At 48.3% G+C, this 25,220-nt stretch overlaps 1 protein-coding gene and 3 long non-coding RNA genes across 81 annotated transcripts; 2 read left to right on the top strand and 2 right to left on the bottom strand.

Moving 5' to 3' along the window:
- Positions 1-5,303: 5,303 nt before the first annotated feature.
- On the top strand, positions 5,304-16,721 carry LOC127927989 (mucin-2-like). 50 transcript variants are annotated; one of them, XM_052514827.1, is made up of 10 exons: positions 5,304-9,884; positions 10,102-10,482; positions 10,681-11,429; positions 11,494-11,599; positions 11,853-11,920; positions 11,980-13,254; positions 13,314-13,381; positions 13,564-13,838; positions 14,211-14,307; positions 15,176-16,721. In XM_052514827.1, exon 1 carries the CDS (start codon positions 5,618-5,620, stop codon positions 7,487-7,489), a length of 1,872 nt encoding a protein of 623 aa, XP_052370787.1. In that variant the 5' UTR covers positions 5,304-5,617; the 3' UTR covers positions 7,490-9,884; positions 10,102-10,482; positions 10,681-11,429; positions 11,494-11,599; positions 11,853-11,920; positions 11,980-13,254; positions 13,314-13,381; positions 13,564-13,838; positions 14,211-14,307; positions 15,176-16,721. The 50 variants fall into 50 exon arrangements, with proteins under 50 accessions (XP_052370787.1, XP_052370793.1, XP_052370807.1 ...); XM_052514833.1 differs by having other exon boundaries at positions 11,980-13,838; positions 15,176-15,269; positions 15,333-16,721; XM_052514847.1 differs by lacking the exons at positions 13,564-13,838; positions 14,211-14,307 and adding an exon at positions 14,990-15,057 and having other exon boundaries at positions 11,980-13,381; positions 15,117-15,201; positions 15,392-16,721.
- A 155-nt stretch (positions 16,722-16,876) lies between these two features.
- LOC127927990 (uncharacterized) lies at positions 16,877-18,625 on the bottom strand. Of its 13 annotated transcripts, none has more exons than XR_008129840.1 (5): positions 18,337-18,625; positions 17,866-17,927; positions 17,517-17,537; positions 17,187-17,352; positions 16,877-17,022 (listed from the first exon to the last, which is right to left on the bottom strand). It is a non-coding gene; the product is annotated as an uncharacterized LOC127927990 (long non-coding RNA). The 13 variants fall into 13 exon arrangements; XR_008129839.1 differs by having other exon boundaries at positions 17,187-17,435; XR_008129844.1 differs by lacking the exon at positions 17,517-17,537 and having other exon boundaries at positions 17,187-17,290.
- A 411-nt stretch (positions 18,626-19,036) lies between these two features.
- Positions 19,037-20,015, top strand: LOC127927997 (uncharacterized). The gene is made up of 2 exons (XR_008129875.1): positions 19,037-19,673; positions 19,712-20,015. It is a non-coding gene; the product is annotated as an uncharacterized LOC127927997 (long non-coding RNA).
- A 174-nt stretch (positions 20,016-20,189) lies between these two features.
- On the bottom strand, positions 20,190-25,220 carry LOC127927996 (uncharacterized). Of its 17 annotated transcripts, none has more exons than XR_008129868.1 (5): positions 23,426-25,220; positions 23,083-23,208; positions 22,322-22,720; positions 21,512-21,880; positions 20,190-21,413 (listed from the first exon to the last, which is right to left on the bottom strand). It is a non-coding gene; the product is annotated as an uncharacterized LOC127927996 (long non-coding RNA). The 17 variants fall into 17 exon arrangements; XR_008129866.1 differs by having other exon boundaries at positions 23,083-23,250; XR_008129858.1 differs by having other exon boundaries at positions 23,083-23,292.

A 25,220-nucleotide genomic window follows, 5' to 3' on the forward strand; every position in this document is an offset into this window, starting at 1 on the left:
ATACAGTAGAGGACATGTTAGTATACAGTAGAGGACATGTTAGTATACAGTAGAGGACATGTTAGTATACAGTAGAGGACATGTTAGTATACAGTAGAGGACATGTTAGTATACAGTAGAGGACATGTTAGTATACAGTAGAGGACATGTTAGTATACAGTAGAGGACATGTTAGTATACAGTAGAGGACATGTTAGTATACAGTAGAGGACATGTTAGTATACAGTAGAGGACATGTTAGAGGACATGTTATACAGTAGAGGACATGTTAGTATACAGTAGAGGACATGTTAGTATACAGTAGAGGACATGTTAGTATACAGTAGAGGACATGTTAGTATACAGTAGAGGACATGTTAGTATACAGTAGAGGACATGTTAGTATACAGTAGAGGACATGTTATACAGTAGAGGACATGTTAGTATACAGTAGAGGACATGTTAGTATACAGTAGAGGACATGTTAGTATACAGTAGAGGACATGTTAGTATACAGTAGAGGACATGTTAGTATACAGTAGAGGACATGTTAGTATACAGTAGAGGACATGTTAGTATACAGTAGAGGACATGTTAGTATACAGTAGAGGACATGTTAGTATACATAGAGGACATGTTAGTATACAGTAGAGGACATGTTAGTATACAGTAGAGGACATGTTAGTATACAGTAGAGGACATGTATACAGTATACATGTTAGAGGACATGTTAGTATACAGTAGAGGACATGTTAGTATACAGTAGAGGACAGTAGAGGACATGTTAGTATACAGTAGAGGACATGTTAGTATACAGTAGAGGACATGTTAGTATACAGTAGAGGACATGTTAGTATACAGTAGAGGACATGTTAGAGGACAGTAGTAGAGGACATGTTAGTATACAGACAGGACATGTTAGTATACAGTAGAGGACATGTTAGTATACAGTAGAGGACATGTTAGTATACAGTAGAGGACATGTTAGTATACAGTAGAGGACATGTTAGTATACAGTAGAGGACATGTTAGCATACAGTAGAGGACATGTTAGTATACAGTAGAGGACATGTTAGTATACAGTAGAGGACATGTTAGTATACAGTAGAGGACATGTTAGTATACAGTAGAGGACATGTTAGTATACAGTAGAGGACATGTGCAGGTTGATTGGTCTGTCAGACACTGTCCCTCATCTAATGGCAGGCAGCAATGTAGTGGGCTGCCAACCCACAGCTCTCTGCGTCCTCCCCCAACAGGACGGGTAGCCTGTCCTCATCAGAGAGGTCTTTGATGTAGTGGTCTGCCAACCCACAGCTCTCTGCCAACCCACAGCTCTCTGCATCCTCCCCCAACAGGACGGGTAGCCTGTCCTCATCAGAGAGGTCTTTGATGTAGTGGTCTGCCAACCCACAGCTCTCTGCGTCCTCCCCCAACAGGACGGGTAGCCTGTCCTCATCAGAGAGGTCTTTGATGTAGTGGTCTGCCAACCCACAGCTCTCTGCGTCCTCCCCCAACAGGACGGGTAGCCTGTCCTCATCAGAGAGGTCTTTGATGTAGTGGTCTGCCAACCCACAGCTCTCTGCGTCCTCCACCAACAGGACGGGTAGCCTATCCTCATCAGAGAGGTCTTTGAAACCTTAAATAAGGGTTTCAAATTTGGGAAAATGACACTCTAATGGTTTTATATATTTTTAAAAACATTTTGTCAGGAAATGCAGCTCGGTCTCAGGTTCTGCTATTGTGCAGTAGTTGCACAGCCTTTCCTCTACAGGGAGCCAGGTTTTCCTGTGTCTACCCTTCTCAATGGCAAGGCTGTGCTCACTGAGCCTCTCTCTCTCTCTCTCTCTCTCTCTCTCTCTCTCTCTCTCTCTCTCTCTCTGTCTCTCCCCCTCCCTCTCTCTCTCTCTCTCTCTCTCTCTCTCTCTCTCTCTCTCTCTCTCTCCCCCTCCCTCTCTCTCCCCCTCCCCCTCCCCCCCTCTCCCTCTCTCTCTCTCTCTCTCTCTCTCTCTCTCTCTCTCTCTCTCTCTCTCTCTCTCTCTCTCTCTCTCTCTCTCTCCCTCCCCCTCCCTCTCTCTGTCTCTCTGTCTCTCTATATATATATATATCTCAATTCAATTCAAAGGGGCGTTATTGGCTCTTTCACACCCCACTGCTCAGCACGATGCACTTGTTATTTTCACCCTCACCCCGCCCCCGCTCTTTCTGTGTGTGTGTGGCAGGTGACATTTTGGTAGTATAAATTTACTTCTCAGTCCAGCTGATCTGTCCTCAGATAAACATCAGTTTGCTTAGAATGGAATAAACCTCTCTCTCTCTCTCTCAGAGCAGCATTAGATGCCTGGGTGTCAGCCTCTCTACTGTCAGTTCGTCGTCTTTGTCAGGTAAATAACATTCATTCATTTAAATAGTTTAATTATCTAATAGTGATGTGTCTCAGTTTAAACCAAAACAATGGAGAGGAGAGAACTGGGGGAGAGAAACAGAGACTACAGGGGAACAGAAAGATAGAGTGAATGTCAATCTGCCGTAGAGAGGAGAGAACTGGGGGAGAGATACAGAGACTACAGGGTCACAGAAAGATAGAGTGAATGCCAATCTGCCGTAGAGAGAGAGAGAACTGGAGGAGAGATACAGAGACTACAGGGAAACAGAAAGATAGAGTGAATGCCAATCTGCCGTAGAGAGGAGAGAACTGGAGGAGAGAAACAGAGACTACAGGGGAACAGAAAGATAGAGTGAATGCCAATCTGTCGTAGAGAGAGAGAACTGGGGGAGAGAAACAGAGACTACAGGGAAACAGACAGATAGAGTGAATGCCAATCTGCCGTAGAGAGAGAGAGAACTGGGGGAGAGAAACAGAGACTACAGGGAAACAGAAAGATAGAGTGAATGCCAATCTGCCGTAGAGAGGAGAGAACTGGAGGAGAGAAACAGAGACTACAGGGTCACAGAAAGATAGAGTGAATGTCAATCTGCCGTAGAGAGAGAGAGAGAACTGGGGGAGAGAAACAGAGACTACAGGGGAACAGAAAGATAGAGTGAATGTCAATCTGCCGTAGAGAGGAGAGAACTGGAGGAGAGAAACAGAGACTACAGGGTCACAGAAAGATAGAGTGAATGTCAATCTGCCGTAGAGAGAGAGAGAGAACTGGGGGAGAGAAACAGAGACTACAGGGGAACAGAAAGATAGAGTGAATGTCAATCTGCCGTAGAGAGGAGAGAACTGGGGGAGAGATACAGAGACTACAGGGAAACAGAAAGATAGAGTGAATGCCAATCTGCCGTAGAGAGAGAGAACTGGAGGAGAGAAACAGAGACTACAGGGTCACAGAAAGATAGAGTGAATGTCAATCTGCCGTAGAGAGAGAGAGAGAACTGGGGGAGAGAAACAGAGACTACAGGGGAACAGAAAGATAGAGTGAATGTCAATCTGCCGTAGAGAGGAGAGAACTGGGGGAGAGATACAGAGACTACAGGGAAACAGAAAGATAGAGTGAATGCCAATCTGCCGTAGAGAGAGAGAACTGGAGGAGAGAAACAGAGACTACAGGGAAACAGAAAGATAGAGTGAATGCCAATCTGCCGTAGAGAGAGAACTGGGGGAGAGAAACAGAGACTACAGGGAAACAGAAAGATAGAGTGAATGCCAATCTGCCGTAGAGAGAGAGAACTGGGGGAGAGAAACAGAGACTACAGGGAAACAGAAAGATAGAGTGAATGCCAATCTGCCGTAGAGAGGAGAGAACTGGGGGAGAGAAACAGAGACTACAGGGAAACAGAAAGATAGAGTGAATGCCAATCTGCCGTAGAGAGAGAGAGAACTGGGGGAGAGAAACAGAGACTACAGGGAAACAGAAAGATAGAGTGAATGTCAATCTGCCGTAGAGAGGAGAGAACTGGGGGAGAGAAACAGAGACTACAGGGAAACAGAAAGATAGAGTGAATGTCAATCTGCCGTAGAGAGAGAGAACTGGGGGAGAGAAACAGAGACTACAGGGAAACAGAAAGATAGAGTGAATGCCAATCTGCTGTAGAGAGAGAGAGAACTGGAGGAGAGAAACAGAGACTACAGGGAAACAGAAAGATAGAGTGAATGCCAATCTGCCGTAGAGAGGAGAGAACTGGGGGAGAGATACAGAGACTACAGGGAAACAGAAAGATAGAGTGAATGCCAATCTGCCGTAGAGAGGAGAGAACTGGGGGAGAGATACAGAGACTACAGGGAAACAGAAAGATAGAGTGAATGCCAATCTGCTGTAGAGAGGAGAGAACTGGAGGAGAGAAAGAGAGACTACAGGGGAACAGAAAGATAGAGTGAATGTCAATCTGCCGTAGAGAGGAGAGAACTGGGGGAGAGATACAGTATATAGTACATACAGTCAGTATAGTATAGTACAGTACAGGAAGTATATAGTACATACAGTCAGTATAGTATAGTACAGTACGGGTAGTATATAGTACATACAGTCAGTATAGTACAATATAGTACAGGAAGTATATAGTACATACAGTCAGTGTAGTACAGTAAATGAAGTATATAGTACATACAGTCAGTATAGTATAGTACAGGAAGTATATAGTACATACAGTCAGTATAGTACAGTATAGCACAGCACAGTAAGTATATAGTACATACAGTCAGTATAGTATAGTACAGTACGGGTAGTATATAGTACATACAGTCAGTATAGTACAGTACAGGAAGTATATAGTACATACAGTCAGTATAGTATAGTATAGTACAGTACAGTAAGTATATAGTATATACAGCAAGTATACTACAGTACAGTAAGTATATAGTATATACAGTCAGTATAGTACAGTACAGTAAGTATATAGTATATACAGCAAGTATAGTACAGTACAGTAAGTATATAGTATATACAGTCAGTATAGTACAGTACAGGAAGAATATAGTACATACAGTCAGTATAGTACAGTACAGGAAGAATATAGTACATGCAGTCAGTATAGTACAGTACAGGAAGTATATAGTACATACAGTCAGTATAGTGTGGTATAGTATATAGTATATACAGCCAGTATAGTACAGTCCAGTAATTATATAGTACATACAGTCAGTATAGCGTGGTATAGTATATAGTATATACAGCCAGTATAGTACAGTACAGTAAGTATATAGTGTATAGAGTCAGTATAGTACAGTATAGTATAATACAGTAAGTATATAGTACATACAGCCAGTATAGTGTGCTATAGTATATAGTATATACAGCCAGTATAGTACAGTACAGTAAGTATATAGTATATGGAGTCAGTATAGTACAGTATAGTATAGTACAGTAAGTATATAGGACATGCAGCCAGTACAGTACAGTATTGTATAGTACAGTAAGTATATAGTATATATAACGGCAGTATAGTACAGTATAGTACAGTAAGTATATAGTATATAAAGCCAGTATAGTACAGTATAGTACAGCAAACATATAGTACATACAGTCAGTATAGTACAGTAGCCTTACATTCTGGCTCAGAAACTCATTCGGGACTTCTCCTTAGATGGGGGGCTGGTTTTGTGGCAGTTGGACTTTCTGAGCCAACGGTCAAAGTGGGTCAAAATAGGTCCCCACGTGTCGGACATACGCACCACCAACACAGTCTCTCCTCAGGGATGTGTTGTGTCTCCACTCCACCACCAACACAGTCTCTCCTCAGGGATGTGTTGTGTCTCCACTCCACCACCAACACAGTCTCTCCTCAGGGATGTGTTGTGTCTCCACTCCACCACCAACACAGTCTCTCCTCAGGGATGTGTTGTGTCTCCACTCCACCACCAACACAGTCTCTCCTCAGGGATGTGTTGTGTCTCCACTCCACCACCAACACAGTCTCTCCTCAGGGATGTGTTTTGTCTCCACTCCAACACAGTCTCTCCTCAGGGATGTGTTGTGTCTCCACTCCACCACCAACACAGTCTCTCCTCAGGGATGTGTTTTGTCTCCACTCCAACACAGTCACTCCTCAGGGATGTGTTGTGTCCCCACTCCACCACCAACACAGTCTCTCCTCAGGGATGTGTTGTGTCCCCACTCCACCACCAACACAGGGATGTGTTTTGTCTCCACTCCACCACCAACACAGTCTCTCCTCAGGGATGTGTTGTGTCCCCACTCCACCACCAACACAGTCTCTCCTCAGGGATGTGTTGTGTCTCCACTCCACCACCAACACAGTCTCTCCTCAGGGATGTGTTTTGTCTCCACTCCACCACCAACACAGTCTCTCCTCAGGGATGTGTTGTGTCCCCACTCCACCACCAACACAGTCTCTCCTCAGGGATGTGTTGTGTCTCCACTCCACCACCAACACAGTCTCTCCTCAGGGATGTGTTTTGTCTCCACTCCAACACAGTCTCTCCTCAGGGATGTGTTGTGTCTCCACTCCACCACCAACACAGTCTCTCCTCAGGGATGTGTTTTGTCTCCACTCCAACACAGTCTCTCCTCAGGGATGTGTTGTGTCTCCACTCCACCACCAACACAGTCTCTCCTCAGGGATGTGTTTTGTCCCCACTCCACCACCAACACAGGGATGTGTTTTGTCTCCACTCCACCACCAACACAGTCTCTCCTCAGGGATGTGTTGTGTCTCCACTCCACCACCAACACAGTCTCTCCTCAGGGATGTGTTGTGTCTCCACTCCACCACCAACACAGTCTCTCCTCAGGGATGTGTTTTGTCCCCACTCCACCACCAACACAGTCTCTCCTCAGGGATGTGTTGTGTCTCCACTCCAACACCAACACAGGGATGTGTTGTGTCTCCACTCCACCACCAACACAGTCTCTCCTCAGGGATGTGTTGTGTCTCCACTCCACCACCAACACAGGGATGTGTTTTGTCTCCACTCCACCACCAACACAGGGATGTGTTGTGTCTCCACTCCACCACCAACACAGTCTCTCCTCAGGGATGTGTTGTGTCTCCACTCCACCACCAACACAGTCTCTCCTCAGGGATGTGTTGTGTCTCCACTCCACCACCAACACAGTCTCTCCTCAGGGATGTGTTGTGTCCCCACTCCACCACCAACACAGTCTCTCCTCAGGGATGTGTTGTGTCCCCACTCCACCACCAACACAGTCTCTCCTCAGGGATGTGTTGTGTCCCCACTCCACCACCAACACAGTCTCTCCTCAGGGATGTGTTGTGTCCCCACTCCACCACCAACACAGTCTCTCCTCAGGGATGTGTTGTGTCCCCACTCCACCACCAACACAGTCTCTCCTCAGGGATGTGTTGTGTCTCCACTCCACCACCAACACAGTCTCTCCTCAGGGATGTGTTGTGTCCCCACTCCACCACCAACACAGTCTCTCCTCAGGGATGTGTTGTGTCTCCACTCCACCACCAACACAGGGATGTGTTGTGTCCCCACTCCAACACAGTACTAGCTGAGTGGAGTACATTACTAGCTGGACGGAGTACAGTACTAGCTGAGTGGAGTACAGTATTAGCTGAGTGGGAGTACAGTACTAGCTGAGTGGAGTACAGTATTAGCTGAGTAGAGTACAGTACTAGCTGAGTGGAGTACAGTATTAGCTGAGTAGAGTACAGTACTAGCTGAGTGGAGTACAGTACTAGCTGGACGGAGTACAGTACTAGCTGAGTGGAGTACAGTACTAGCTGAGTGGAGTACAGTACTAGCTGGACGGAGTACAGTACTAGCTGAGTAGAGTACAGTACTAGCTGAGTGGAGTACAGTATTCGCTGAGTAGAGTACAGTACTAGCTGAGTGGAGTACATTACTAGCTGGACGGAGTACAGTATTAGCTGGACGGAGTACAGTACTAGCTGAGTGGAGTACAGTACTAGCTGAGTGGAGTACAGTATTAGCTGAGTAAAGTACAGTACTAGCTGGACGGAGTACAGTACTAGCTGAGTAGAGTACAGTACTAGCTGAGTGGAGTACAGTACTAGCTGGACGGAGTACAGTACTAGCTGGACGGAGTACAGTACTAGCTGAGTGGAGTACAGTACTAGCTGGATGGAGTACAGTACTAGCTGAGTGGAGTACAGTACTAGCTGAGTGGAGTACAGTACTAGCTGGACGGAGTACAGTACTATGGCATATATATATATATTTATATATACTAGCTGAGTGGAGTACAGTATTAGCTGGACGGAGTACAGTACTAGCTGAGTGGAGTACAGTACTAGCTGAGTGGAGTACAGTACTAGCTGGACGGAGTACAGTACTAGCTGAGTGGAGTACAGTACTAGCTGAGTGGAGTACAGTATTAGCTGGACGGAGTACAGTACTAGCTGAGTGGAGTACAGTACTAGCTGGACGGAGTACAGTACTAGCTGAGTGGAGTACAGTACTAGCTGAGTGGAGTACAGTATTAGCTGGACGGAGTACAGTACTAGCTGAGTGGAGTACAGTACTAGCTGAGTGGAGTACAGTACTAGGTGAGTGGAGTACAGTATTAGCTGGACGGAGTACAGTACTAGGTGAGTGGAGTACAGTACTAGCTGGACGGAGTACAGTACTAGGTGAGTGGAGTACAGTACTAGGTGAGTGGAGTACAGTATTAGCTGGACGGAGTACAGTACTAGGTGAGTGGAGTACAGTACTAGGTGAGTGGAGTACAGTATTAGCTGGACGGAGTACAGTACTAGGTGAGCGGAGTACAGTACTAGCTGAGTGGAGTACAGTACTAGCTGAGTGGAGTACAGTATTAGCTGGACGGAGTACAGTACTAGCTGAGTGGAGTACAGTACTAGCTGAGTGGAGTACAGTACTAGGTGAGTGGAGTACAGTACTAGCTGGACGGAGTACAGTACTAGGTGAGTGGAGTACAGTACTCTCTGTCTCTCTTCTCCTCTTCTCCTCTTCTCCTCCCTTCTAAGATGGTGCTTACATAGCCATGCTGTAAACTGGTCTCTCTCTTCTCTTCTCTTCTCTTCTCTTCTCTTCTCTTCTCTTCTCTTCTCTTCTCTCCCAGTTTAACCCAGATATCATATTCCTCCAGGCTTCACTGAACAATAGAGCTTTTATCATCCTCATGGAGCACCTACACACACACACACACACACACACACACACACACACACACACACACACACACACACACACACACACACACACACACACACACACACACACACACACACTCAAAAATACACTTGCAGATTATGAATCTGCGCGGGCTCTGAGCTCTGTTACTGTTGACACGTTATCAAGAGATTCATAAAGTTATTTAAAGTTTTGTAAATTTGTAAAAAGAGATTCATAAAACCAGTACGATCTACTGGGAGGTAATCATCTCTTTGATTTGTGTACATAGATTGATTATGTGAAAATTACATGCCATTAGTTTGCTTAAATAAATACAAATGTCATCAATCTACACACAATACCCCATGATGAAGAAGTGAAAACAGGTTTTTAGACATTTTTATTAAAAATAAAAAGCGAAATACCTTATTTACATAAGTATTCAGACCCTGGCTCATCCGTGAGATGTTTCTAGAAGTTGATTACCTGTGGTAAATTCAACTGATTTGGACAGGCCTGTCTATATAAGTTCCCCACAGTTGACAGTCGCTCTCCTCCAGCACACAGACACTGTTGACTGACTGAACTGACAATGGCCCCAAGTCTTATATTTTTCTCCTTGTGCATTTTGCTATTTGCCTCATGACTCCTGCTTTGTTGACTATGAACTTTCTTGTTGACCCAACCGTGCGACAGACTCTGTTTGTTTCCACACTCAGGACTTTGACTCTATATAGGTTACAAAGACTTAAAACAAAATCAGGAATCAAGGTAAGACCCAAGTGCAGACTGTCAGGACAGGCAGAGTAGAGACCAAGGTACAGGACGGCTGGCTCAGGGTCAGAGACAGGCAGAGGTCTGTAATCCAGAGACCAAGGTACAGGACGGCAGGCTGGCTCAGGGTCAGAGACAGGCAGAGGTCTGTAATCCAGAGTAGAGACCAAGGTACAGGACGGCAGGCTCAGGGTCAGAGACAGGCAGAGGTCTGTAATCCAGAGTAGAGACCAAGGTACAGGACGGCTGGCTCAGGGTCAGAGACAGGCAGAGGTCTGTAATCCAGGTCTACAGGTAAGGGTCAGAGACCAGAGACCAAGGTACAGGATGGCAGGCTGGCTCAGGGTCAGAGACAGGCAGAGGTCTGTAATCCAGAGTAGAGACCAAGGTACAGGACGGCAGGCTCAGGGTCAGAGACAGGCAGAGGTCTGTAATCCAGAGACCAAGGTACAGGACGGCAGGCTCAATGTCAGAGACAGGCAGAGGTCTGTAATCCAGAGACCAAGGTACAGGACGGCAGGCTCAGGGTCAGAGACAGGCAGAGGTCTGTAATCCAGAGTAGAGACCAAGGTACAGGACGGCAGGCTGGCTCAGGGTCAGAGACAGGCAGAGGTCTGTAATCCAGAGTAGAGACCAAGGTACAGGACGGCAGGCTGGCTCAGGGTCAGAGACAGGCAGAGGTCTGTAATCCAGAGACCAAGGTACAGGACGGCAGGCTCAGGGTCAGAGACAGGCAGAGGTCTGTAATCCAGAGTAGAGAGGGTCAAGGTACAGGAGGTACGGCTGGCTCAGGGTCAGAGACAGGCAGAGGTCTGTAATCCAGAGACCAAGGTACAGGATGGCAGGCTGGCTCAGGGTCAGAGACAGGCAGAGGTCTGTAATCCAGAGTAGAGACCAAGGTACAGGACGGCAGGCTCAGGGTCAGAGACAGGCAGAGGTCTGTAATCCAGAGACCAAGGTACAGGACGGCAGGCTCAATGTCAGAGACAGGCAGAGGTCTGTAATCCAGAGACCAAGGTACAGGACGGCAGGCTCAGGGTCAGAGACAGGCAGAGGTCTGTAATCCAGAGTAGAGACCAAGGTACAGGACGGCAGGCTGGCTCAGGGTCAGAGACAGGCAGAGGTCTGTAATCCAGAGTAGAGACCAAGGTACAGGACGGCAGGCTGGCTCAGGGTCAGAGACAGGCAGAGGTCTGTAATCCAGAGACCAAGGTACGGAACGGCAGGCTCAGGGTCAGAGACAGGCAGAGGTCTGTAATCCAGAGTAGAGACCAAGGTACAGGACGGCTGGCTCAGGGTCAGAGACAGGCAGAGGTCTGTAATCCAGAGACCAAGGTACAGGATGGCAGGCTGGCTCAGGGTCAGAGACAGGCAGAGGTCTGTAATCCAGAGTAGAGACCAAGGTACAGGACGGCAGGCTCAGGGTCAGAGACAGGCAGAGGTCTGTAATCCAGAGACCAAGGTACAGGACGGCAGGCTCAATGTCAGAGACAGGCAGAGGTCTGTAATCCAGAGACCAAGGTACAGGACGGCAGGCTCAGGGTCAGAGACAGGCAGAGGTCTGTAATCCAGAGTAGAGACCAAGGTACAGGACGGCAGGCTGGCTCAGGGTCAGAGACAGGCAGAGGTCTGTAATCCAGAGACCAAGGTACAGGACGGCAGGCTCAGGGTCAGAGACAGGCAGAGGTCTGTAATCCAGAGTAGAGACCAAGGTACAGGACGGCTGGCTCAGGGTCAGAGACAGGCAGAGGTCTGTAATCCAGAGTAGAGACCAAGGTACAGGACGGCAGGCTGGCTCAGGGTCAGAGACAGGCAGAGGTCTGTAATCCAGAGACCAAGGTACAGGACGGCAGGCTCAGGGTCAGAGACAGGCAGAGGTCTGTAATCCAGAGTACAGACCAAGGTACAGGACGGCAGGCTCAGGGTCAGAGACAGGCAGAGGTCTGTAATCCAGAGACCAAGGTACAGGACGGCTGGCTCAGGGTCAGAGACAGGCAGAGGTCTGTAATCCAGAGTAGAGACCAAGGTACAGGACGGCAGGAGGCTGGCTCAGGGTCAGAGACAGGCAGAGGTCTGTAATCCAGAGTAGAGACCAAGGTACAGGACTGCAGGCAGGCTCAGGGTCAGAGACAGGCAGAGGTCTGTAATCCAGAGACCAAGGTACAGGACGGCAGGCTCAGGGTCAGAGACAGGCAGAGGTCTGTAATCCAGAGACCAAGGTACAGGACGGCAGGCTCAGGGTCAGAGACAGGCAGAGGTCTGTAATCCAGAGTAGAGACCAAGGTACAGGACGGCAGGCTGGCTCAGGGTCAGAGACAGGCAGAGGTCTGTAATCCAGAGTAGAGACCAAGGTACAGGACGGCAGGCTCAGGGTCAGAGACAGGCAGAGGTCTGTAATCCAGAGTAGAGACCAAGGTACAGGACGGCAGGCTGGCTCAGGGTCAGAGACAGGCAGAGGTCTGTAATCCAGAGACCAAGGTACAGGACGGCTGGCTCAGGGTCAGAGACAGGCAGAGGTCTGTAATCCAGAGTAGAGACCAAGGTACAGGACGGCAGACTGGCTCAGGGTCAGAGACAGGCAGAGGTCTGTAATCCAGAGACCAAGGTACAGGACTGCAGGCTGGCTCAGGGTCAGAGACAGGCAGAGGTCTGTAATCCAGAGTACAGACCAAGGTACAGGACGGCAGGCTCAGGGTCAGAGACAGGCAGAGGTCTGTAATCCAGAGTAGAGGCCAAGGTACAGGACGGCAGGCTGGCTCAGGGTCAGAGACAGGCAGAGGTCTGTAATCCAGAGTAGAGACCAAGGTACAGGACGGCAGGCTCAGGGTCAGGACAGGCAGAGGTCTGTAATCCAGAGACCAAGGTACAGGACGGCTGGCTCAGGGTCAGGACAGGCAGAGGTCTGTAATCCAGAGTAGAGACCAAGGTACAGGACGGCTGGCTCAGGGTCAGAGACAGGCAGAGGTCTGTAATCCAGAGTAGAGACCAAGGTACAGGACGGCAGGCTGGCTCAGGGTCAGAGACAGGCAGAGGTCTGTAATCCAGAGACCAAGGTACAGGACGGCAGGCTCAGGGTCAGAGACAGGCAGAGGTCTGTAATCCAGAGTACAGACCAAGGTACAGGACGGCAGGCTCAGGGTCAGAGACATGCAGAGGTCTGTAATCCAGAGACCAAGGTACAGGACGGCAGGCTCAGGGTCAGAGACAGGCAGAGGTCTGTAATCCAGAGTAGAGACCAAGGTACAGGACGGCAGGCTGGCTCAGGGTCAGAGACAGGCAGAGGTCTGTAATCCAGAGACCAAGGTACAGGACGGCAGGCTCAGGGTCAGAGACAGGCAGAGGTCTGTAATCCAGAGTACAGACCAAGGTACAGGACTGCAGGCTGGCTCAGGGTCAGAGACAGGCAGAGGTCTGTAATCCAGAGTAGAGACCAAGGTACAGGACGGCAGGCTCAGGGTCAGAGACAGGCAGAGGTCTGTAATCCAGAGACCAAGGTACAGGACGGCTGGCTCAGGGTCAGAGACAGGCAGAGGTCTGTAATCCAGAGTAGAGACCAAGGTACAGGACGGCAGGCTGGCTCAGGGTCAGAGACAGGCAGAGGTCTGTAATCCAGAGACCAAGGTACAGGACGGCAGGCTCAGGGTCAGAGACAGGCAGAGGTCTGTAATCCAGAGTACAGACCAAGGTACAGGACGGCAGGCTCAGGGTCAGAGACATGCAGAGGTCTGTAATCCAGAGACCAAGGTACAGGACGGCAGGCTCAGGGTCAGAGACAGGCAGAGGTCTGTAATCCAGAGTAGAGACCAAGGTACAGGACGGCAGGCTGGCTCAGGGTCAGAGACAGGCAGAGGTCTGTAATCCAGAGACCAAGGTACAGGACGGCAGGCTCAGGGTCAGAGACAGGCAGAGGTCTGTAATCCAGAGTACAGACCAAGGTACAGGACTGCAGGCTGGCTCAGGGTCAGAGACAGGCAGAGGTCTGTAATCCAGAGACCAGGGTACAGGACGGCAGGCTCAGGGTCAGAGACAGGCAGAGGTCTGTAATCCAGAGACCAAGGTACAGGACGGCAGGCTCAGGGTCAGAGACAGGCAGAGGTCTGTAATCCAGAGACCAAGGTATAGGACGGCAGGCTCAGGGTCAGAGACAGGCAGAGGTCTGTAATCCAGAGACCAAGGTACAGGACGGCAGGCTGGCTCAGGGTCAGAGACAGGCAGAGGTCTGTAATCCAGAGACCAAGGTACAGGACGGCAGGCTCAGGGTCAGAGACAGGCAGAGGTCTGTAATCCAGAGTCCAGACCAAGGTACAGGACGGCAGGCTGGCTCAGGGTCAGAGACAGGCAGAGGTCTGTAATCCAGAGACCAAGGTACAGGACGGCAGGCTCAGGGTCAGAGACAGGCAGAGGTCTGTAATCCAGAGTAGAGACCAAGGTACAGGACGGCAGGCTCAATGTCAGAGACAGGCAGAGGTCTGTAATCCAGAGACCAAGGTACAGGACGGCAGGCTCAGGGTCAGAGACAGGCAGAGGTCTGTAATCCAGAGTAGAGACCAAGGTACAGAACGGCAGGCTGGCTCAGGGTCAGAGACAGGCAGAGGTCTGTAATCCAGAGATCAAGGTACAGGACGGCAGGCTCAGGGTCAGAGACAGGCAGAGGTCTGTAAATCCAGAGACCAAGGTACAGGACGGCTGGCTCAGGGTCAGAGACAGGCAGAGGTCTGTAATCCAGAGACCAAGGTACAGGACGGCAGGCTCAGGGTCAGAGACAGGCAGAGGTCTGTAATCCAGAGACCAAGGTACAGGACGGTAGGCTCAGGGTCAGAGACAGGCAGAGGTCTGTAATCCAGAGACCAAGGTACAGGACGGTAGGCTCAGGGTCAGAGACAGGCAAAGGTCTGTAATTCAGAGTAGAGACCAAGGTACAGGACGGCTGGCTCAGGGTCAGAGACAGGCAGAGGTCTGTAATCCAGAGACCAAGGTACAGGACGGCAGGCTCAGGGTCAGAGACAGGCAGAGGTCTGTAATCCAGAGTAGAGACCAAGGTACAGGACGGCAGGCTGGCTCAGGGTCAGGACAGGCTGAAGTCTGTAATCCAGAGTAGAGCCTAAGGTACAGGACGGCAGGCTCAGGGTCAGAGACAGGCAGAGGTCTGTAATCCAGAGTAGAGCCTAAGGTACAGGACGGCAGGCTCAGGGTCAGAGACAGGCAGAGGTCTGTAATCCAGAGTAGAGACCAAGGTACAGGACGGCAGGCTGGCTCAGGGTCAGAGACAGGCAGAGGTCTGTAATCCAGAGACCAAGGTACAGGACGGCAGGCTCAGTGTCAGAGACAGGCAGAGGTCTGTAATCCAGAGACCAAGGTACAGGACGGCTGGCTCAGGGTCAGAGACAGGCAGAGGTCTGTAATCCAGAGTAGAGACCAAGGTACAGGACGGCAGGCTGGCTCAGGGTCAGAGACAGGCAGAGGTCTGTAATCCAGAGTAGAGACCAAGGTACAGGACTGCAGGCTGGCTCAGGGTCAGAGACAGGCAGAGGTCTGTAATCCAGAGACCAAGGTACAGGACGGCAGGCTCAGGGTCAGAGACAGGCAGAGGTCTGTAATCCAGAGACTAAGGTACAGGACGGCAGGCTCAGGGTCAGAGACAGGCAGAGGTCTGTAATCCAGAGTAGAGACCAAGGTACAGGACGGCAGGCTGGCTCAGGGTCAGAGACAGGCTGAGGTCTGTAATCCAGAGTAGAGACCAAGGTACAGGACGGCAGGCTCAGGGTCAGAGACAGGCACAGGTCTGTAATCCAGAGACCAAGGTACAGGACGGCTGGCTCAGGGTCAGGAAAGAGAGAGAGAGAGAGAGATGGAAAGATACAGGGAAAGGGTGAGAGATAACAAGAGAGAGAGAGAGAGAGAGAGAGAGAGAGAGAGAGAGAGAGAGAGAGAGAGAGAGAGATGGAAAGATACAGGGAAAGGGAGAGAGATAACAAGAGGGTGAGAGAGAGAGGGAGATGGAAAGATACAGGGAAAGGGAGAGAGAGAGAGAGAGAGAGATGGAAAGATACAGGGAAAGGGAGAGATAACAAGAGGGAGAGAGAGAGAGAGAGATGGAAAGATACAGGGAAAGAGAGAGAGAGAGATGGAAAGATACAGGGAAAGAGAGAGAGAGAGATGGAAAGATACAGGGAAAGAGAGAGAGATAACAAGAGGGTGAGAGAGAGAGAGAGATGGAAAGAGAGAGAGAGATGGAAAGATACAGGGAAAGAGAGAGAGAGATGGAAAGATACAGGGAAAGAGAGAGAGATAACAAGAGGGCAGAGTCGTACATTTCCTCAGTGAAAACAATGTACTAAGCAAATGTCAAATTAGCTTTTCACCAATTTACCGCACGACAGACCACGCATTCACCCTGCACACCCTAACAAACAAACAAACAAACAAAAACAAAGACAAAGGCTTTTCATGCTGATCTTCTGCACAGACTCTGTCAGAGCTGGGCCCTGACTGTAACATAATAATAATGGTGTTCCAACAACGGTCCAGGACCACAAATACAAATTCCATCTAGACACCGTTGCTCTAAAAACAAACTGCATGAACCTCGGCCTAAACATCAGTGCCACAGGTAACTTCCACAAAGCTGTGATCGATCTGAGAGACAAGGCAAGAAGGGCCTTCTATGCCATCAAAAGGAACATAAAATTCGACATCCCAATTTGGATCTGGCTAAAAATAGTTGAATCAATTATAGAATTCATTGTCCTTTATGGTTGTGAGGTCTTGGGGTCCGCTCACCAACTAAGAATTCACAAAATGGGACCAACACCAAATTGACACCAAAATATCCTCAGTAACGTAAAACACCAAATAATGCACGCAGAGCAGAATTAGGCCGATACCCGCTAATGATCAAAATCCAGAAAAGAGACGTTCAATTCTACAACCACCTAAAAGGAAGCGATTCCCAAACCTTCCATAACAAAGCCATCACCTACAGAGAGATGAACCTGGAAAAGAGTCCCCTAAGCAAGCTGGTCCTGGGGCTCTGTTCACAAACACAAACAGACCCCACAGAGCCCCAGGACAGCAATAGCATCACAATTAGACCCAACCAAATCATGAGAAAACACATTGGAAAGAATTGACCAAAAAACTGAAATGCTATTTGGCCCTAAATAGAGAGTTCACAGTGGCAAAAAAAACAACATTAAGGAGAGGGAGAGAGAGCCTTGCTATTGAGAAAGGCTGCCAAATACCTGACCACTGTGGCAGAATACCTGACCCAACATTAAGGAGAGGGAGAGAGAGCCTTGCTATTGAGAAAGGCTGCCGAATACCTGACCACTGTGGCAGAAAACTTGACCCAAAATTAAGGAGAGGGAGAGAGAGAGCCCTGCTATTGAGAAAGGCTGCCAAATACCTTCCCACTGTGGCAGAATACCTGACCCAACATTAAGGAGAGGGAGAGAGAGAGCCTTGCTATTGAGAAAGGCTGCCAAATACCTTCCCACTGTGGCAGAATACCTGACCCAACATTAAGGAGAGGGAGAGAGAGAGCCTTGCTATTGAGAAAGGCTGCCAAATACCTTCCCACTGTGGCAGAATACCTGACCCAACATTAAGGAGAGGGAGAGAGAGAGCCTTGCTATTGAGAAAGGCTGCCAAATACCTTCCCACTGTGGCAGAATACCTGACCCAACATTAAGGAGAGGGAGAGAGAGCCTTGCTATTGAGAAAGGCTGCCAAATACCTGACCACTGTGGCAGAATACCTGACCCAACATTAAGGAGAGGGAGAGAGAGCCTTGCTATTGAGAAAGGCTGCCGAATACCTGACCACTGTGGCAGAAAACTTGACCCAAAATTAAGGAGAGGGAGAGAGAGAGCCTTGCTATTGAGAAAGGCTGCCGAATACCTGACCACTGTGGCAGAAAACTTGACCCAAAATTAAGGAGAGGGAGAGAGAGAGCCTTGCTATTGAGAAAGGCTGCCAAATACCTTCCCACTGTGGCAGAATACCTGACCCAACATTAAGGAGAGGGAGAGAGAGCCTTGCTATTGAGAAAGGCTGCCAAATACCTTACCACTGTGGCAGAAAACCTGACCCAAAATTAAGGAGAGGGAGAGAGAGAGCCTTGCTATTGAGAAAGGCTGCCGAATACCTGACCACTGTGGCAGAAAACTTGACCCAAAATTAAGGAGAGGGAGAGAGAGAGCCTTGCTATTGAGAAAGGCTGCCAAATACCTTCCCACTGTGGCAGAATACCTGACCCAACATTAAGGAGAGGGAGAGAGAGCCTTGCTATTGAGAAAGGCTGCCGAATACCTGACCACTGTGGCAGAAAACTTGACCCAAAATTAAGGAGAGGGAGAGAGAGAGCCTTGCTATTGAGAAAGGCTGCCGAATACCTGACCACTGTGGCAGAATACCTGACCCAACATTAAGGAGAGGGAGAGAGAGCCTTGCTATTGAGAAAGGCTGCCAAATACCTTCCCACTGTGGCAGAATACCTGACCCAACATTAAGGAGAGGGAGAGAGAGCCTTGCTATTGAGAAAGGCTGCCGAATACCTGACCACTGTGGCAGAAAACTTGACCCAAAATTAAGGAGAGGGAGAGAGAGAGCCTTGCTATTGAGAAAGGCTGCCGAATACCTGACCACTGTGGCAGAAAACTTGACCCAAAATTAAGGAGGGAGAGAGAGAGAGCCTTGCTATTGAGAAAGGCTGCCGAATACCTGACCACTGTGGCAGAAAACTTGACCCAAAATTAAGGAGGGAGAGAGAGAGAGCCTTGCTATTGAGAAAGGCCGCCGAAGGCAGACCTGGGACTCAAGAGAAGACAGGCTATGTCCACACTGCCCACAAAAGGAGATAGAAACAGCTGCATTAACTAACCTCCTGCCAAATATATGGCCATATTAGAGACACGTATTTCCCTCAGATTAAACAGACCCACAAATTATAAATTAGAAAACAAATCCAATTTTGATAAACTCCCATATCTACTGGGTGAAATACCACAGTGTGACATCACAGCAGCAAGATGTGTGACCTGTTGCCACGAGAAAAGGGCAACCAGTGAAGAACAAACACCATTGTAAATACAACCCATATTTATGTTGATTTATTTTCCCTTTAGTACTTTAACTATTTGTACATCGTTACAACACTGTATATTTAGACATGATATATAGTCTGTACAATGTGGTTGGCCCTCACCCTCCCTAACCACATTGTTTATTTCACCTGTTAACATGTGTCTCCATTGAACTGAGTCTTAACATCTGCAGTAGAAGGAGGAAGTGGCTTTCTGAGTCACACACTACAAATTAAGAGAAGAGGAAACGTCTGTGGGTAACCGTGTGTGTGTGTGTGTGTGTGTGTGTGTGTGTGTGTGTGTGTGTGTGTGTGTGTGTGTGTGTGTGTGTGGTAGGTAACAGTTCGTAGTTTAAATCTCCTCCTCAGTCTGTGTGTGTGTGTGTGTGTGTGTGTGTGTGTGTGTGTGTGTGTGTGTGTGTGTGTGTGTGTGTGTGTGTGTGTGTGTGTGTGTGTGTGTGTGTGTGTGTGTGTGTGTGTGTGTGTGTGTGTGTGTGTGCAGTAACAACTGTTCTTTCCGTCTCCTTTCCTTCCTGACACATGCATACATACATTTGCATAGAGCTGTTATCTGGGGTGTGTGTGTTAGATAGGGCTGATTTGCCTGGCTGAAGACACAAAGCAGGGTTATAGAGCCACTAGGGTTAGAGTTAGGGGTAGAGCAGGGCCAACCAGACACAGTAGAGAGAGAAATATGTAGAGGTAGAGAGAGAGAGGTAGAGAGAGAGAGGTTGAGAGAGAGAGAAAGAGAGAGAGAGAAATATGTAGAGTGAGAGAGAGAGAGAAAGAGAGAGAGAGAAATATGTAGAGGTAGAGAGAGAGGTAGAGAGAGAGAGAAATATGTAGAGGTAGAGAGAGAGAGGTAGAGAGAGAGAGAGAGAGAGAGAGAGAGAGAGAGAGAGAGAGAGAGAGAGAGAGAGAGAGAGAGAGAGAGAGAGAGAGAAATATGTAGAGGTAGAGAGAGAGAGGTAGAGAGAGGAGAGAGAGAGAGAGAAAGAGAGAGAGAGAAATATGTAGAGGTAGAGAGAGAGAGGTAGAGAGAGAGAGAGGTAGAGAGAGAGAGAAAGAGAGAGAGAGAAATATGTAGAGGTAGAGAAAGAGAGAGAGAGAGGAGAGAGAGAGAGAGAGAGAGAGAGAGAGAGAGAGAGAGAGTAGATGTAGAGAGAGAGAGAGAGAGAGAGAGAGAGAGAGAGAGAGAGAGAGAGAGAGAGAGAGAGAGAGAAATATGTAGAGGTAGAGAGGTAGAGAGGTAGAGAGAGAGAGAGAGAGAGAGAGAGAGAGAGAAAGAGAGGAGACAGCACCCGGCCTCACCCTACTAGAATCCGAAGTCAAATGTCTGCTGTTTGCTGATGATCTGGTGCTTCTGTCACCAACCAAGGAGGGCCTACAACAGCACCTAGATCTTATGCACAGATTCTGTCAGACCTGGACCCTGACAGTAAATCTCAGTAAGACCAAAATAATGGTGTTCCAAAAAAGGGCCAGTCACCAGGACCACAAATTCCATCTAGACATTGTTGCCCTAGAGCACACAGAAAACTATACATACCTTGGCCTAAACATCAGCGCCACAGGTAACTTCCACAAAGCTGTGAACAATCTGAGAGACAAGGCAAGAAGGGCCTTCTATGCCATCAAAAGGAACATACATTTCGACATACCAATGTAATTAGGATCTGGCTAAAAATAATTGAATCAGTCATAGAGCCCATTGCCCTTTATGGTTGCGAGGTCTGGGGTCCGCTCACCAACCAAGACTTCACAAAATGGGACAAACACCAAATTGAGACTCTGCACGCAGAATTCTGCAAAAATATCCTCCGTGTACAACGTAGAACACCAAATAATGCAGAGCAGAATAAGGCCGATACCCGCTAATTATCAAAATCCAGAAAAGGACCGTTATTAAATTCTATAACCTTCCAGAACAAAGCCATCACCTACAGAGAGATGAACCTGGAGAAGAGTCCCCTAAGCAAGCTGGTCCTGGGGCTCTGTTCACAAACACAAACACACCCCACAGAGCCCCAGGACAACAACACAATTAGACCCAACCAAATCATGAGAAAACTAAAAGATAATTACTTGACACATTGGAAAGAAATGACCAAAAAACAGAGCAAACTGGAATGCTATTTGGCCCTACACAGAGAGAACACAGTGGCAGAATACCTGAGCACTGTGACTGACCCTAAACAGAGAGAACACAGTGGCAGAATACCTGACCACTGTGACTGACCCTAAACAGAGAGTGGCAGAATACCTGAGCACTGTGACTGACCCTAAACAGAGAGAACACAGTGGCAGAATACCTGACCACTGTGACTGACCCTAAACAGAGAGTACACAGTGGCAGAATACCTGAGCACTGTGACTGACCCTAAACAGAGAGAACACAGTGGCAGAATACCTGAGCACTGTGACTGACCCTAAACAGAGAGAACACAGTGGCAGAATACCTGACCACTGTGACTGACCCTAAACAGAGAGTGGCAGAATACCTGACCACTGTGACTGACCCTAAACAGAGAGAACACAGTGGCAGAATTCCTGAGCACTGTGACTGACCCTAAACAGAGAGGACACAGTGGCAGAATACCTGAGCACTGTGACTGGCCCTACACAGAGAGAACACAGTGGCAGAATACCTGAGCACTGTGACTGACCCTAAACAGAGAGAACACAGTGGCAGAATACCTGAGCACTGTGACTGACCCTAAACAGAGAGAACACAGTGGCAGAATACCTGAGCACAGTGACTGACCCTAAACAGAGAGGACACAGTGGCAGAATACCTGAGCACTGTGACTGACCCTAAACAGAGAGTGGCAGAATACCTGAGCACTGTGACTGACCCTAAACAGAGAGAACACAGTGGCAGAATACCTGAGCACTGTGACTGACCCTAAACAGAGAGTGGCAGAATACCTGAGCACTGTGACTGACCCTAAACAGAGAGGACACAGTGGCAGAATACCTGAGCACTGTGACTGACCCTAAACAGAGTGACAGAATACCTGAGCACTGTGACTGACCCTAAACAGAGAGTGGCAGAATACCTGACCACTGTGACTGACCCTAAACAGAGAGTGGCAGAATACCTGACCACTGTGACTGACCCTAAACAGAGAGGACACAGTGGCAGAATACCTGAGCACTGTGACTGACCCTAAACAGAGAGTGGCAGAATACCTGACCACTGTGACTGACCCTAAACAGAGAGGACACAGTGGCAGAATACCTGAGCACTGTGACTGACCCTAAACAGAGAGGACACAGTGGCAGAATACCTGAGCACTGTGACTGACCCTAAACAGAGAGTGGCAGAATACCTGACCACTGTGACTGACCCTGAACAGAGAGTGGCAGAATACCTGAGCACTGTGACTGACCCTAAACAGAGAGTGGCAGAATACCTGAGCACTGTGACTGACCCTAAACAGAGAGTGGCAGAATACCTGAGCACTGTGACTGACCCTAAACAGAGAGTGGCAGAATACCTGACCACTGTGACTGACCCTAAACAGAGAGTGGCAGAATACCTGAGCACTGTGACTGACCCTAAACAGAGAGTGGCAGAATACCTGAACACTGTGACTGACCCTAAACAGAGAGGACACAGTGGCAGAATACCTGAGCACTGTGACTGACCCTAAACAGAGAGTACACAGTGGCAGAATACCTGACCACTGTGACTGACCCTAAACAGAGAGTACACAGTGGCAGAATACCTGACCACTGTGACTGACCCTAAACAGAGAGTGGCAGAATACCTGAGCACTGTGACTGACCCTAAACAGAGAGTGGTAGAATACCTGACCACTGTGACTGACCCTAAACAGAGAGTGGTAGAATACCTGACCACTGTGACTGACCCTAAACAGAGAGTGGCAGAATACCTGACCACTGTGACTGACCCTAAACAGAGAGTGGCAGAATACCTGAGCACTGTGACTGACCCTAAACAGAGAGTGGCAGAATACCTGAACACTGTGACTGACCCTAAACAGAGAGGACACAGTGGCAGAATACCTGAGCACTGTGACTGACCCTAAACAAACAGAGAGTGACACAGTGGCAGAATACCTGACCACTGTGACTGACCCTAAACAGAGAGTACACAGTGGCAGAATACCTGACCACTGTGACTGACCCTAAACAGAGAGTGGCAGAATACCTGAGCACTGTGACTGACCCTAAACAGAGAGTGGTAGAATACCTGACCACTGTGACTGACCCTAAACAGAGAGTGGTAGAATACCTGACCACTGTGACTGACCCTAAACAGAGAGTGGCAGAATACCTGACCACTGTGACTGACCCTAAACAGAGAGTGGCAGAATACCTGACCACTGTGACTGACCCTAAACAGAGAGTGGCAGAATACCTGACCACTGTGACTGACCCTAAACAGAGAGTGGCAGAATACCTGACCACTGTGACTGACCCTAAACAGAGAGTGGCAGAATACCTGACCACTGTGACTGACCCTAAACAGAGAGTGGCAGAATACCTGACCACTGTGACTGACCCTAAACAGAGAGTACACAGTGACAGAATACCTGACCACTGTGACTGACCCTAAACAGAGAGTACACAGTGACAGAATACCTGACCACTGTGACTGACCCTAAACAGAGAGGACACAGTGGTAGAATACCTGAGCACTGTGACTGACCCAATATTAACAATATTAACAAAATATACAACCCATATGTATGCTTATTTATTTTCCCTTGTGTACTTTAACCATTTGTACATAATATGACATTTGAAATGTCTTTATTCTTTTGGAACTTTTGTGTTATTGTTTATTATTTATTGTTTATTTCACTTTTGTTTACAGACAGACAGACAGACAGACAGACAGACAGACAGACAGACAGACAGACAGAGAGAGAGAGAGAGAGAGAGAGAGAGAGAGAGACAGACAGACAGACAGACAGACAGACAGACAGACAGACAGACAGACAGACAGACAGACAGACAGACAGACAGACAGACAGACAGACAGACAGACAGACAGACAGACAGACAGACAGACAGACAGACAGACAGACAGAGAGAGAGAGAGAGAGACAGACAGACAGACAGACAGACAGACAGACAGACAGACAGACAGACAGACAGACAGACAGACAGACAGACAGACAGACAGACAGACAGACAGACAGACAGACAGAGAGAGAGAGAGAGAGAGAGAGAGAGAGAGAGAGAGAGATACAGTAGCTTACGAAAGTATTCACCCTTCTTGGCATTTTTCCTATCTTGTTGCCTTTCAACCTGGAATTAAAATGTATTTGTGGGGGGTTTGTATCATTTGATTTACACAACATGCCACTATGAAGAGGGAAAATATGTTTTATTGTGAAACAAACAAGAAATAAGCTCCTTCGAGAACCCATCCAGCTCCTTCAAGTTGGATGGGTTCTGCTGGTCTACAGCAATCTTTAAGTCATAACACAGATTCTCAATTGGATTGAGGTCTGGGCTTTGACTAGGCCATTCCAAGACATTTAAATATTTCCCCTTAAACCACTCGAGTGTTGCTTTAGCAGTATGCTTAGGGTCATTGTCCTGCTGGAAGGTGAACCTCCGTCCCAGTCTCAACTCTCCGGACGACTGACCAATTCTGACCATTTTCCCATTCTCTGCCGATGAAAAACATCCCCACCATGCTTCACTGTGATGGTGTCTTGGGGGTGATGAGAAGTATTGTGTTTGCGCCAGACATAGCATTTTCCTTGATGGCCAAAAAGTTAACTTTTAGTCTCATCTGACCAAAGTACCTTCTTCCATATGTTTGGGAAGTCTCCCACATGCCTTTTGGCGAACACCAAACATGTTTGCTTATTTTTTCTGGACACTCTTCTGTAAAGCCCAGCTCTGTGGAGTGTACGGCTTAAAGTGGTACTATGAACTGATACTCCAATCTCCGCTGTGGAGCTTTGCAGCTCCTTCAGGGTTATCTTTGTTCTCTTTGGAGGCTCTCTGATGAATACCCTCTTTGCCTGGTCTGTGAGTTTTGGTGGCTCTCTGATTAATGCCCTCTTTGCCTGGTCTGTGAGTTTTGGTGGCTCTCTGATTAATGCCCTCTTTGCCTGGTCTGTGAGTTTTGGTGGCTCTCTGATGAATGCCCTCTTTGCCTGGTCTGTGAGTTTTGGTGGCTCTCTGATTAATGCCCTCTTTGCCTGGTCTGTGAGTTTTGGTGGCTCTCTGATTAATGCCCTCTTTGCCTGGTCTGTGAGTTTTGGTGGCTCTCTGATTAATGCCCTCTTTGCCTGGTCTGTGAGTTTTGGTGGCTCTCTGATGAATGCCCTCTTTGCCTGGTCTGTGAGTTTTGGTGGCTCTCTGATT

Source organism: Oncorhynchus keta, unplaced genomic scaffold (assembly GCF_023373465.1).
Source record: "Oncorhynchus keta strain PuntledgeMale-10-30-2019 unplaced genomic scaffold, Oket_V2 Un_scaffold_2008_pilon_pilon, whole genome shotgun sequence".
Classification (NCBI taxonomy): Eukaryota; Metazoa; Chordata; class Actinopteri; order Salmoniformes; family Salmonidae; genus Oncorhynchus; species Oncorhynchus keta.

Bases quoted from the DNA above. Each gene is read 5' to 3' on its own strand.
- LOC127927989 (XM_052514858.1), top strand. From the start codon at position 5,618: ATGTGTTGTGTCTCCACTCCACCACCAACACAGTCTCTCCTCAGGGAT.